Here is a 13,013-nt window from a genome sequence, read left to right on the forward strand (position 1 = left end):
TGGGATCAACCTGACCCACATGATTGTTGATGTGCTCTTGAGACCCACTGTTGTCAAGGTGAAAGAGGAGGAGGACGAGGACGAGGACGAGGACGAGGACGAGGACGAGGAGGAGGGACGATGGGGTGTTGGAAGTGGAGCTGATTGGGGAATTGAGGGGAAGAGCATTAGGAGCAGGAGCAGGAGCAGGAGCAGGAGGAAGTCACGGTTTTCTCGGTAGGCAGCACCAGGAGCAACGTTGAGCTCGCGACTTTTCCTGCTGCTCAGCAGATTGACGGTGAGGAGACGAGGAGGAGGATCAGCCCTGCTGTGACGAGGACGGTCAGGATGGAGATGGCGAATCATCACTCGAAGAACTTTTCTCCTGTGTGTTTGCACTCTTGGAGCAGGTGCTTACGAGCTTGTCCTCTTGCAAACTCACTCACTCGTCAACAAACAGCTGTGGGTGAAGTTTGGAGCTACCTACATGATGTTCAACAGGTCGTCACGACCTCTCTCTCCTGTGGCAGGAGCAGCGTGTTGACGGTGTTCCAACAGCGTGCTCAAGGCCGTAAGAGCGTGCCTGGAAGAGTTTGTCGAGGAAGAGTTCAAGAATCCATCCGGGAGCCTCGACAACTTGAGGTGAAGAAAGTGACTTGATGGCAAGGAGATCAGGTGCTGATGTCTCCTTACAGAAATTTCAATGTTAACCAGGTAGAACTCCCCGCTAGTAAACACTCCCTGTGAACCCCCGCCTCCTGCTCCATCCTGGTTCTACTTCCCCCTTCCTCCTCCTTCCTCTCTCCTCTCCCCTTCCTCAAGTTTTTCCTTCTTTCTCCTCCTCCTTTCTCTCCCACACCTCTCCTCCCCTTCCTGCGCTAACTTCAGTTGCGTGCTCTGCCTCCCTCTCTTGCAGTCCCTCAGTCCAGGTCGTCGAGGATGCCCTCCTTGGGCCACTCCACTCCGGCTTCTTCCATCTCCTTCATCAGCTTCTCCAGCTTTTCCTTCCTCCCTGCCCACACCGCGTCCTCGTTGAGATCGTAAAGTTCAGCGTCCCAGTCGATCCGAGGGAACTGCGGCTGCGACGCAGGAGCCCTCTGAGACAAGTCCTCTTGCACCCCCCTCCTCTCTGCCTTCTTCATCACCACTCCTTCCTTCCCCCTTTCCTCTCCTCCCTCCTCTCTCCTCAGCACCTCCCGCAGCTGCTTCCAGGCACCCTTGTCCTTGATCCCTTCACCGCCCTCCTCCTCCTCCCTCTCCAGCACTTGCAGCATCCCCGCCTCCCGCATGCTCGCTCGCAGCCGAGGGTGAACCTTTGCGGCCTCCACAGCCGACAGCATACAGAGAGACCCCAGGTGAAACTGCGACCAGGGCAGGAGGTGGGCGGCTAGAAGTTTGCAGTAACCGAACTCAGCTCCGAGGAAAGTTTTCTCTCCCACCTCCTTCACGCCCCTCCACACCTGGAACGCGAGCGAGATGAAGAGGATCGCTACCCCGGCCTCCTCCTCCTCCTCGTGCCCAACACTCCCGCATGCGAGCTCTGCTTGCTCGCTGAGATGGCAGACCAGCTCGTTGAAGGCAACGGGGGAGGAAGCGACCGCGTCAGGACGGAACCCGAACACCCGAGACAGGAGGGTCACCCCGGCAGAGCAGCGGTCAGTCAAGCTCACGTCGTCCAGGTCCTCGGCAACTTTCTCGTCCTCCTCCAGCGCCTCCAGCAGCATCTGAGCTGTGGACACATGCCCGTTGTAGCGCACGAACGTGTCCATCACCTTGTCCCTCGTGACCATCTCGGTCAGGCAAGGGAGGAGGTAGTGCAGAGCACGGATCCTGACGCTGCCCCTGCGCGGGGGGAAGTGGCAGAGGACGGGGAGGGTCGAGCAGAAATGCTCGTCGAACTCGTCGCTGTCCACCTCGAGGAACCAGAGGCCGAGGAGGCGAGCCATGGGGATTAGCAGAGGGTCTTCAAACTTGTTGCTCTCTACCATCTCGTCGAGGTACCAGAACACAGCCTTCACGCTCTCCTCGAAGTCTGCCTTCATGTACAGCAGCCTCTGCACATCCATGTTCCTGATCCTGTACAAGTCCCCTCCCTTGCCCCCTTGCCCCTCCTCCTCCTCATCCAGACTCTCCCCGAGCATGTGGATAATCTTCTCCACCAGCGCCAGGACCATCGGAACGATCTGCTGGTTGTCCTCGGGCTTCACCTTCGCCTCCAGCCTCTCCCTCAGGTCCAACTTGGCAAACCCGAGGAGCAGCTGCAAAAACTTCCCGTCCGGCGCCCCATCCCGCTCAAGCTCCTTTGGAAACGCCCACCTCTCCCCCAGCTGCCCAAACATGTGCAGGGCTGCCATGAAGATGCTGGAGCGGTAGACTCCTCCCAGCCGGTTCCGCAGCAGCTCCAGCAAGCCCTCGCGAATGTTCTCCTGCCATGGCTGAATCTGTCCGTCACCGACGAGCAGGGAGCAGAACTGAGGTTCGGAGCAGGAGAGGAGGACGTTGATGCGGGGTAGAGCGTCGATCTTTTCCATCCCCATGTTGTGACCGAAGATGTCAGAGAGGCCTTTGAGGACTTTCATGGCAGACTGAGGGAAGCGGGAGGGGTCCATCAGGTGATCTAGCACAGCAAACAGCCTCTCCTTCCCCTCCTTGTCCTGGCTCGTCTTGATAAGTTCCGTCAGCCGCACAGGAACGTCCTTGTCGCACAGGATCTCCCTGGAATCCTCGAAGGAGGACCAGCACAGCAGCGCCGTCAGCAGGCTCTCCATGGCAGGATGCGTGGAGTTGTTGAGGCAACGGGAGAGATGAGGGGTGATCTTCATGAACTGCTTGTCTTGTCTCAAGTCTGAACAACCAGGTCAGACACATGTTGCGACAAGTCCATCCCCTTCCTACCTGGCCAGACCTCCTGCGCAGCACAGAACACCCCCAGCACCTGCAAGGCCACACACTGGTAGAGCAGGACGGTGTCTTCGTCTCCTGCCTTGCGTGTGAGGGACGTGGTGTCGTCAGATCAGCATCGGGTCACCTTGACTGAGGAGGAGGCGGCAGATGAATGTCAGGCCGAGAGCGTTGTAGATTCTACGGACATCTTCAAGTTTGTCTGTTTGCATGTCAGCAGGACCCACCGCCGGCTGCCCTGCTCACCTGACTGCGCAACTTTGGGAACAAGCATGAGCCCGGCAAACTTCTCCTCATCGGAACCTCCCTGCAGAAGTCGGACGCACTCCTCCATGCCTCCATGCAGTGGAGGCGCTGGGATGTTCCATGTCAGCACATGCTCGAGATCTCCCAGAACACCGTGGAGCACATGACTCACGAGGAGCTCCTCCAACAACACATCGTTTGCCTTGCTTCTCTTCTCTCTCTAGCATCTTCTCCATTTCTTTTCGTGGAGAGAGTTTCATGAAACATGCTGCGTAAACTATTTCTCCCCTTCCTTGTTACACCTGATCTCACCTACTCTCTTCCTTTCCCTGCCCGCTCTTCAAGCCAACTCTTCTCCCTATGCCCCATCCCTATGCCCCATCCTCCCTCCTGCTCCTTGCTCCCCGTCCTTGGCACCCCTCCTAGTCCTTCTCCTTCTCATCCCCTCTAGCTTCTTCTCCTCCCTCTCACTCCCTCCCCCTCTCCTCCCTCCTCCTCCCTCCTCCCTCCTCCCTCCTCCTCCTTACCCGCCATTGGGGTGCTTAGCGCTCCGTGCATGCAGATGGGACGGGAGATGTCGGGGTTGCTTCCTAAAAGGGTGGGTCATCATTTAAGGGTGGGGGTAATATTCTCAAATTACTCTAGACTACCCGTGATTATAGAGCAATTTAGAAGAGAAAGAACCTGGTTCTGGATTATAGTAGGGGTACTGGACAGACTCGGATTTGAAAGAGTGGGTCCGCATCAAGAAGGAGGGTGGGGTCGGAACTCTAAGCAGGAACACAATGGTGGGACGATGCGGAGGGGAAGAGGAAGGAGAGAGAAGAGGAAGAGAAGGAGAGGAGAGGAGAGGAGAGGAGAGGAGGAGGGAGAGGAGGAGGGAGAGAACTCTTGAGATACTACATGACATTCAAGTCTAGAGATGCCCCTGGCTCTCCCAAGACACTCGAAAGATTTTCAGAACCTTTGTGGAACAGAAACTAATCAGACGAAGACGAAGATAATGAAGACGAAGATGAAGACGAAGATGAAGAAGATCGAAGTGAAATAACAGGCGACAAGAATTCATTGATCTGCAGTCGGCATCATGTCAACGAGGCTTCGTTGGAACGCTCTCCTTCTCATCTTGCTGTTCTCGTCCTGGGCTCAGGTCGGCATCGGACAGCTGGAAGACAACCGGGAAGTTCAGACTCTCTTCGAAACAGCATCATCTTGCTCGACTGAGAGCCCAGAAACGACGGTGGGACGTCTGTTCCAGCTCAGCGAGCTCGCAGCGCGCAGAGGAGACATCGACTCCTCCCTTCGCCTTCTCGTCCTCATCGGCCGCCTGTTCGGTCCCTCCATGGAGTTGCATGTGCATCTGGGCGATCTGTACTGCAAGCAGAGGAAGTACGACAAGGCGCTCAACGAGTTCCGCCAGGCTCTTGTCAAGGTGCTGCGAGCGTGTCCCTCGGAGGCTGGCGGGTGTAGGAGGAACACCGCATGGTCCAACCAGACTGTCGCCATCGGCTCAAGGGCTGGGCTCTGCCTCATGGAGGGGAGGAGGTTCAGACTTGCCGCAGCTCTCTTCGACTTGGCGCATCAGCAGGAGCCTGAGGCTGAGGGGATCCTGTGGTACCTCGCCATGGCGCAAGAGTTCTCGTCCTCCTGGCGCGAGGCTGCGGCATCGTACAGGAAGTGGCTCCTCCTGCAGCAGGAGGAAGAGCTGGAGGGCTACCAGGTGCGTCGACCCAAGGGAAAGAAGGTGATCGCCTTCCTGTGCGTGTCCAAGACACCCAACGAGCACGGAGGGACGTGGAGCTCGCGGTCGCTGGAGAGAGGAGGGATCGGTGGCTCGGAGGAAGCGGTTGTCCTCATCAGCCGGGAGCTGGTGGAGCGAGGATACCATGTGGAGGTGTACGGGTATCCTGCCAGGGAGGACGTCGGGCCAGACAAGCATGGAGTCGTCTGGTTGCCTGTCTCCTCCTACTTCACCAACGACCTCCCGCCCCCACATGTGTTGGTCTCGTGGAGGTGCTATGCCATGGCTGCTGAGGGAGGAGCAACGACTCTCAAGTACTTGTGGCTGCACGATCGCGTCATGCCCTCACACCTTCCTCCCTCCCTCGTCGACCAGCTGGATGGCATCCTCGTTCTGAGTTCCCACCACAAGAGCCAGCTCCCAGCCCACGCCCAGGTGAAAGCGATTCCAACTAGCAACGGGCTCGTGCCCTCCTTCTGGGAGGATGGCCCCAACAGCCACAACGAGTTCATCTTCGCCAGTCATCCTGTGAGTTTTCGTGCTGTGCGATCCCTTCGGTTCACTGGTTCCACTGCAGGAGAGAGGCCTGGAGCTGCTGCTCGAGGCCTGGCCGGAGGTAGTGAAGCACGTCCAAGGCAAGGCGATGCACTTCATTCCTTGCCTGATTGTCCTTACCCGCAGGGGCTACGCTGCACGTCTATCATGACTTCCCCAAGGACTACGGGCAGTCTGGAGCTCCTCCTGAGGTTGCTCGTCGCCGCCTTCACACTCCTCACCTGATGCCTCACGACCTGACGCAGGAGCTGAAGCGCATGCGGCGAATGCGGAGGAGGGTGGAAGACATGCTCGCTTCTCTCCCGGGCATTCGCCGACATGGCATGGTCAATCAGACGGTGCTGGCAACAGCCTATGCTCGAGCAGGGTTCTGGCTGTACCCCACGAGGTCCGGGAGGAGCGGAACCTCCTGCCTGTCCCTGACGCGCGAGCAGCATGGCTGAGACAAGCTGCATCAGCGCGATGAAGGCTATGGCCAACGGAGTGAGAGATACAGCAGGAGGAGACCTCTGTGACAGGTCGAGCAGGCTATCCCCATAACAAGCCGATTCCCTTCCTCCGGGTTGATCGAGACGACTGGCATGAGCTGAGTGTAGAGCAGCGAGCTGTGTGACCGTCCTGCAGGAGATTTTGACTTGGGCCCGCCGAGCTACAGCAGGGAGCAGACGGTTCGTTCGCCATGTCATGAGCATGTCATGATGCTCGTGCAGTATGCAAGGAACAGATCTGAGCTGAACAAGTGGACGAGAAGTGTGGTGGAGGTAGGAGAGTGGCAGCAGAAACAGGGTAACTGACTTTCTGCAAAGGCTTCCATGGCGGACAGGAAGGGATTGCTCCAGGAGCAGAGGTGAGGGATGACAGGGCGACCGTGCGACTGAGGTCCTTCTTCAGGAGGAGGATGAAAGGCTGGGCAAGGCACATATACTCGTGGACGTCGATAGCAGCACAGGTCCTTCCCTTGAATCTGTCAAAACCGCAGCTGACCTCGTTCTTCCCTTGTCCGGCTGAAACAGTGGGACGAGCTCTTCACTGCAGGTGAGTCTGCAAGGTCAAGCGCCCAAAGTTGAGTTGTGATGATCAACTTTCTTTCATTAAAAAAATATGTCAATGCGAGCCAGTTTCATGAATGACATCCAAATTCTACATCCCCAACTTTGATCTCTCCCCTTCAAGCTGCAGAATTCCCAACATCATGAGGGTAAACCAAAGGAGAAAACAACTTACCACTTTCTTGACACGAGTTATGCACTCCTCACTGCAAACAACCTTGTCAGTTCCACGTCACCGACAACCTCGCTTGCAACTCACTTCTGACCCTGGACCTTGCCTCCATCATAAGGTGGTTGAATTCGCACCCCTGTCAAGCATCCATCTCAGTGAGACCACAGGCATGGATGGAGGAGCTACATCACCTTCTTGTGGCGTCCCAAAGTCCACGAGGATGTCCTGAGCCGCCCATCGGCATGTCATACTGTAACACTGTTACACCAGGAGCAAAGCCAGGTTTCCTCTGCTCACGTCTTCGAAAGAGCGTTGAAGATCAGTTGTGCCTCCCTCGTCACGTTCTCTCCGATGTTCTTGCCCTTGGCGAGTTCCTTGGCAACCGAGTTGGCCTCTCGCTCTCGCATCCTACATCGCAGCCTTGGAGTTAGCATTGAAAACATCATATGATCTTACAGGAAGGAAATAGCTAGTATGAAAGGGAATATCTATCGGATGAGAAACGGCTAGGTATAATATCTCATCAATGTCATGCTGGGGGTGGACAAACTTCTCTCCCTGCCGCGTTATCGCTTTATGCTTGTGTGGAAACCGTTGCACATCCAGGCACTGTCCGCGCACAAGAATGCCACCTCTGTTCTATTTTCCTCTCTCTCTCTCTCTATCCCACCCCCAATCGCTGTCCATCTCACTTGAGTGTTTACCTTGCAATGGTTGCTTCGGAAACACTGGGCACGGGTTCTGGAGCCTTGGCAACACCAGAAAGCTTGACCGAGGACGCATCGATCCTGCTTCCCTTGAGCATCCTATAGCTCGCGATTTGCTGACCCACACAGTTCTCCTTGAGCACCAGAGTATCTGTGCCCTTGTCGTACGTGAAGACTTCTCCTCGGATCACCTCCCCTCCTCCCTTCATCTTCAGCTCCACCTCCCTCCCGCACCAGTCCCCGCTCGCCTCCATGCTCTCCCCTCAACCCTATACCCCTACCCCTTGATTATAACCCCCCACCCTCCTCGACTTGCACCTACCACATCGAATCCAAGTACCCACCCTCCTTTCATTGAAAATTTGCAGCAGATGTCCCCACACTTCGTCCTCATACCACCCTTGCTCAAGAATTACCACCCTCTCGGATAGATCAGAACCCCCCACTTTACTACCCTCACCCTCCTGTGTCATCCCACCCCTCTTCCCCTCATTTTCTCAGTACCCACCCTATTCATCTCACCACCTCACCCATGTGGTAATCACCCCTTGAGCACTAATAAAAATGTTCTAAAAGGACCCGGTTCTACGTCTTCCCTCCGTCTTCTTCGGGTCCTAACCCCACCCACCCCACCTTCTGTCACAAGAATCGTGTGACCTCATCTCCGCTCAGCCCCTTGTCATCAGAGTCAGTGCAGGAGCAGGTGCAGGAGTCAGTGGAGCAGCCGCACTGAGTTGAGTCCGTCAGTCCACACCGTGTCACAGACGACCGGGCGGACACCGGGTCACGGTCCAGGGGTCCGATTGACCGGCGGAGTCCGGCCCGGTCCGGAGTCCGAGACTCTGAGACGAACGGCGGGCCGCGCATGCTGAGACTGAGCCTCGGATGCCAAGACTGAGGCAGCCTGATGACCGTGGAACGCCGAGTATCGATCGGACACTCAGTTCGACAGGCCGCCCGGCGGCGTGATACTTGCCGGCGGGCAGACTCGTGACTTCCGGAGGCAGTGACTAAGGAAGTTTGACCGTAGTCTTTCTGTACTTGGAGCATCAGTGATCCGAAGAAGTTCTCCGGATGCCGCAGTGTTTAAAGTTTGTTACTCTCATTTGGTTTGTCAGGGTCAAACAGCATAGTGCGACTGCCGCAGTGCAGCTGAGTCCCATTGCTTCAACAATAAAACTGACATAAAATAATGTGTAGTACATTGAATCTCACCTATATCCTATAGCTCTACCTAGCAGAGAGGTCGGACCTACCCCTTCCCACTTCCCGGAAGGATCGACGTTGATAAACGCAATGGCACCAGGGGGTGGCGGAGGGAGGAGGAGGAGCAGCGTCGCCTCCCGCTCCTCTCACCGCCACAGTCTTCCCTCCCTCACGTCTCGCTCCTCGTTCCCTTCCTCTTCCCGTAGTCGCGCCTCCCTGCGCACCCCTACCCCTCCTCTTCGCCCCTCATCACGCGGCCAAGCCGGCCCTAACAGCCGAGCTGTGACTCCGTTGCTGCTCTCCTCGATGGGAGAAGGGAGCCAGAACGTGGGATCACCATCCCTATGGAAGAATAAGAGCGACAAGAACGCCATGGAGAAGAGCATGATCTTTGAGATGCTTTCGCGAGGGCGAGGAAGGCTGTTGAATGCTCTCAACAAATCAGATATGAACAAGCTCGTCGAGGTTTCAGAGATCGTAGATTATGACAGAGATGCTGAAATCATCGCGGATGGCGAAGACCTCACTGATGAAATGCTCGTCCTGATGCATGGCTGCGTGACTGGCAATGTGAAGCGACCAGGCATGCCACCATCGCGATTCCAGACAAGAGCACCAGGCGCTTGCTTCGGCTTACTTGAAACGGAGAACGCAAGCCTGCATATGGTAGCTGCGAGTGAAGTGCGGATGTGCAGAATATCATGGGAGGACTTGTCGTCCCTCTTCCTGTCAAAGTCAGAGGCGAAGCTTGTTCTTGACAGCGCCGAGAGAGAGCTTGCTGCCAAGACCATTCAGCGTCGAGGACCTCCTTTCAACTGCCTCTCACTCATGGAGACCACGAGGTTGGCGGAGAGATGTAGATTGAGATGGTACCATGCGGGTGAAGTCGTGTACAAGCTGCCGCAGACGTCCGTCAACGACGAGTTTGTCGTCTTTGTGCTCGTCGCAGGAGCAGTGTCAGTGGAACCCTACCCCAGGAGGGACCCCAAGAGCCAATACTACTTCGTGGTCGACACGCCGGGAAAGCTCATCGGTTGTTCAAAGAAGATCGGAGAGATAGAGAACCTTGACAAGATCGTCTCAACAGGAGAGAGTTGCGTCTGCACCATGACTCTCAAGTCCCTTGATGAATTCCTCCACTTCCGAGGGTCCAAAGAGATCAACTACGTCTCTGAGATCCGCTTGAACACCTCAAAGATGACGGAGGTTGTCCTGAGTGACATGCTGGTTGCTCAGAGAATGACCTTGTTCTCCCTGTGGGAGCAAGGGGACGGGGCCCTGAAGAGCTCGTTAAAGAAGCTGCACGAGTTCAGGATGAGCAAGCAAAACATCGAGGATGCTCAGTCTCACATCAGTCCAGCCCTGGACCTGGCAGACCACGCGATGAACGAGTTCAGCAAGGTGCTCAACATGTTCTCTACTGACTTTATGGTTGACGGGGTCGACCTGGAAGACATCAAGATACGTCTACTCTCCATCCTCTCCCTACAGACTCACTTAGCCGAGCTCCTTCCTCCTGGTATCGTCAAGGCAGAGGCAACCCGGAAGCTGCAGGTGGCAGCAAGAATTCTAAATGACCGAGAGACCCACGTGATGGAACTTCAGTCCAAGAGCCACCCCACGGACTTCGGATCTCTGGCAGACGTGACGGAAGTATTGGAGAACTTGCCGTCGAGGATAGTGAAGTTGGAGGAGATGATAGTGAAGTACAGGGAGACTCTGTTGCAACGAGTGCCGGGGGTTCAAGGACAGAAGATGTTTGAGAACTTGATGATCTGGCATGAGAGGAAGGGCAAGGTCTGGGCGCTGACCAGGGAGCTCACGATCAAGCAGGCGTCTCTCTATCCTCTTGTGAGTAGGATGGAGGAGATGATGGAGGAGGGCAGCTTGGCTGATTCCAACCTGGACCTCTACTACAGCATGAGCTCGGTGCGTGAAGAGGCGCAGGCTCTCAAGTCCTCGCTGAGGCTCAGACTCTTCGTGTTGGACTGGACCATGCTGCAAGCGCTCGTCCTCAATGTACCTGAGGCCCTCGAGTCCTCGGCCTCCTTTGACATGATCCCCTTTGTCTCCCACTGTCAGAAGGTGCTGCTCTTCTCAGCTTGTGGTCCCTCGCTGACTCTGTTGCTAGATCACTGAGATGTACGAAGAGCATGCTCTGGCGAAGGTGCAGGCAACAAGGATGGTGGACCAAGTCTTCAAGGACGCTTTCTCTGAGCAGACGTTGCCAGCCACGCGCAAGGGGAATCGGAGGATGAGCCTCGAGACCTCGCTGGTGCTCAAGGATGCTGCTGGGAACGAGCTCGACTTCAAGCTCCCTCAGTTCATGGAAGAGCTTGCTTCCTGGCTCTGCACACCAGACCCAGCACGTTGGGAGAAACAAGCCCGAAGGATGCAAAAGATCTCTCAGATGAGGAGCTAAGAATTATGAAAGCTGTAAATACGATTTGTTCTTGTTGTACAGTAAAAAAACAACAAACTAATTTCCGTTGCCCTCATTCTTGATTGCAGGCTGCATCAGAAAGAACAAACATCACTTGGCCTTGCGCAGACTACCGTGCACTGCGCTGAAATCCAAGTCTCCCTTGCCTTCCATACGAGCGCGCTTGAACGACTCGTTGGCAGCCGCGGCAACCTACGGAAACTCGTGGTGAGCGTAACAGACATTGGATATCAGACAAGAAGGTAGAGCAATTTAGCAAAGAGCAGACAAAGCTTTACCGGCATAGGGACTTCGAGCTTGTCGCCGAGAGCGAGCGCAAGCCGCATGTCCTTCTGTTGGTGCTTCAGAGGAAAAGCTGGAGGGTACTCTCCTTTCGCCATGCTCGGCCCCTTGAGCCTGAACATGGGGTTTGACATGGCTCCAGCATCCAGAACTTCCAGGAGAGCCGAGAGGTCAAGATCAGAGCTCTCTGCCAGAGTCATTCCCTCCGCAAATGCGTTCATCATGCTTCCCATGATCTATCAACAATAGTCAGAGAGCGAAAGGTCTTCATCGACTCTCTCCACCATGTTCACTACAAGCTTCATCCTAGCGCCACCTCCAGTCTTCCCCAGGTATCTGACGTAGCAGGCGTCATCACAAAAGAAGGATATGCATCACACGTCATCACACAAAGAAGAACGAAAACTCACCGGTGCTTCTTGCCCATGGCCTCGAGGTATGGCTGAGAATCCTTGTAGAGACTTTCGTCCCCTGCAGTCTGCAACCCCGCGGAGAGCAAGAGCGAGAAGACGTTAGCAGCAGGAGGACACATGGAAGCATTTAACCAGGAAGATCAAAGTGCCGTCTTCTGCGGGTTTCTTGCTCCCCGATACCTGAGAAAACGTTTTCAAAAAACTTGTTTCCACGTGGGAATGCTGGCATCAAACCGGAGCTTCGAGGAAACGACCACCAGCTGCGGTGATGGCATCTCCAATCTTGTTCGAGCATTCTTCATCCACAGTGCTGCAGTCTACATACGCCTTCCCGGGCTTCATCGCCTGCACAGCCTTCAGTGATCCACACTGTGACAAGACACAGGATACTGCACAACATCAACACCACCGGGAATGTATCTGTGTTTGCCTCCAGAAAATACAACACATACCTTCAGAATCCCGTCATCTCGGAAGACAACGTCCATGGCGATGTCAGGATCGGCCAAACATGCGAATACAATATCGCACTCCTGCATAGATGTTGAGATGTTACAATTGCTACAATTGCCTGAGAAAAATCGACCTTGACAACATCCGCTGGAGTATCAGCAACCTTGGCTCCTTCTGAACGGCAAGAAATTATGACGCACCAATCATCATAACACGATTTCATTCAGCCACCATGACCGACTCCCTGCTACTCTCCTCCTTGCTCCCTTCCTACTGCTACTCTCCTCCTTGCTCCCCTCCTCCTTGATCCGGATGATACTAAACCTCTCCTTGAGTCTGAACCCTTCAGCTCCCTCTGCCACAACAACAAGCGATCCTGTCTCTGGTCGCTTACCTTTCTCGAGAGCCTGGCACTTCTCTTTCGTTCTGTTCCAGACCACCAAGTCGTGTCCCTTCTTCTTCAGGTTCCCTGCCATTCCCACCCCCATGATTCCAAGTCCCACAAAGCCCACGCGCGCCATGGTTTATACGTGGTGTCTTTCTACACCCCGTGCTTCCCTGTTTTGATGCTGTAAAACCCCTCTAATCTACCATATGATAGGGGGTAGGGGTCATAGACCCCACCGGCCCCCACAACAATACAGTCTGGTACGTAGTCTGCGTATCCGAAATGATGGGAGACCGGCCCCGGCTCCGGCGCGGAGTCTGCGCGGAGTCCGCAGTCCAGGCTGGGCCCGGCGGCTCCAGTCAGGCGGTGAGTCCGAGGCTGCAGTGGCTGATCCTTGCTGTGACTCCGACGGGTGAGAATCTGGCAGGCTTGACTGAGTGGGCCGCCCGGCGGGGCCCGGTATGCTGCTTGTCACCGT

At 55.6% G+C, this 13,013-nt stretch overlaps 6 protein-coding genes across 6 annotated transcripts; 3 read left to right on the top strand and 3 right to left on the bottom strand.

Annotated features, from left to right (window-relative positions):
* Window positions 1-19: 19 nt before the first annotated feature.
* GUITHDRAFT_104700 (hypothetical protein) lies at window positions 20-726 on the top strand (the record flags this gene model as incomplete). Its single annotated transcript, XM_005836657.1, has 5 exons — window positions 20-125; window positions 221-277; window positions 390-480; window positions 538-621; window positions 675-726. The coding sequence occupies 5 exons, from the start codon at window positions 20-22 to the stop codon at window positions 724-726; spliced, it is 390 nt and encodes a 129-aa protein (XP_005836714.1).
* A 173-nt stretch (window positions 727-899) lies between these two features.
* On the bottom strand, window positions 900-3,362 carry GUITHDRAFT_104701 (hypothetical protein; the record flags this gene model as incomplete). Its single annotated transcript, XM_005836658.1, has 5 exons — window positions 900-2,824; window positions 2,875-2,958; window positions 3,008-3,082; window positions 3,127-3,234; window positions 3,290-3,362. 5 exons carry the CDS (start codon window positions 3,360-3,362, stop codon window positions 900-902), a joined length of 2,265 nt encoding a protein of 754 aa, XP_005836715.1.
* An 851-nt stretch (window positions 3,363-4,213) lies between these two features.
* On the top strand, window positions 4,214-6,461 carry GUITHDRAFT_135897 (hypothetical protein; the record flags this gene model as incomplete). The annotated part of the gene is made up of 9 exons (XM_005836659.1): window positions 4,214-5,395; window positions 5,445-5,483; window positions 5,584-5,810; window positions 5,857-5,905; window positions 6,047-6,103; window positions 6,133-6,183; window positions 6,229-6,269; window positions 6,314-6,371; window positions 6,402-6,461. The coding sequence occupies 9 exons, from the start codon at window positions 4,214-4,216 to the stop codon at window positions 6,459-6,461; spliced, it is 1,764 nt and encodes a 587-aa protein (XP_005836716.1).
* Window positions 6,462-6,492: 31 nt separating this feature from the next.
* GUITHDRAFT_162090 (hypothetical protein) lies at window positions 6,493-7,604 on the bottom strand (the record flags this gene model as incomplete). Its single annotated transcript, XM_005836660.1, has 6 exons — window positions 6,493-6,595; window positions 6,647-6,677; window positions 6,731-6,779; window positions 6,835-6,893; window positions 6,941-7,051; window positions 7,348-7,604. The coding sequence occupies 6 exons, from the start codon at window positions 7,602-7,604 to the stop codon at window positions 6,563-6,565; spliced, it is 540 nt and encodes a 179-aa protein (XP_005836717.1). The 3' UTR covers window positions 6,493-6,562.
* Window positions 7,605-8,862: 1,258 nt separating this feature from the next.
* On the top strand, window positions 8,863-10,978 carry GUITHDRAFT_104704 (hypothetical protein; the record flags this gene model as incomplete). The annotated part of the gene is made up of 2 exons (XM_005836661.1): window positions 8,863-10,641; window positions 10,688-10,978. 2 exons carry the CDS (start codon window positions 8,863-8,865, stop codon window positions 10,976-10,978), a joined length of 2,070 nt encoding a protein of 689 aa, XP_005836718.1.
* Window positions 10,979-11,089: 111 nt separating this feature from the next.
* On the bottom strand, window positions 11,090-12,668 carry GUITHDRAFT_67772 (hypothetical protein; the record flags this gene model as incomplete). The annotated part of the gene is made up of 9 exons (XM_005836662.1): window positions 11,090-11,191; window positions 11,278-11,517; window positions 11,566-11,617; window positions 11,692-11,759; window positions 11,827-11,874; window positions 11,929-12,030; window positions 12,141-12,227; window positions 12,281-12,321; window positions 12,542-12,668. 9 exons carry the CDS (start codon window positions 12,666-12,668, stop codon window positions 11,090-11,092), a joined length of 867 nt encoding a protein of 288 aa, XP_005836719.1.
* Between the last annotated feature and the right edge of the window lie 345 nt (window positions 12,669-13,013).

Source organism: Guillardia theta (assembly GCF_000315625.1).
Source record: "Guillardia theta CCMP2712 unplaced genomic scaffold GUITHscaffold_17, whole genome shotgun sequence".
NCBI lineage: Eukaryota > Cryptophyceae > Pyrenomonadales > Geminigeraceae > Guillardia > Guillardia theta.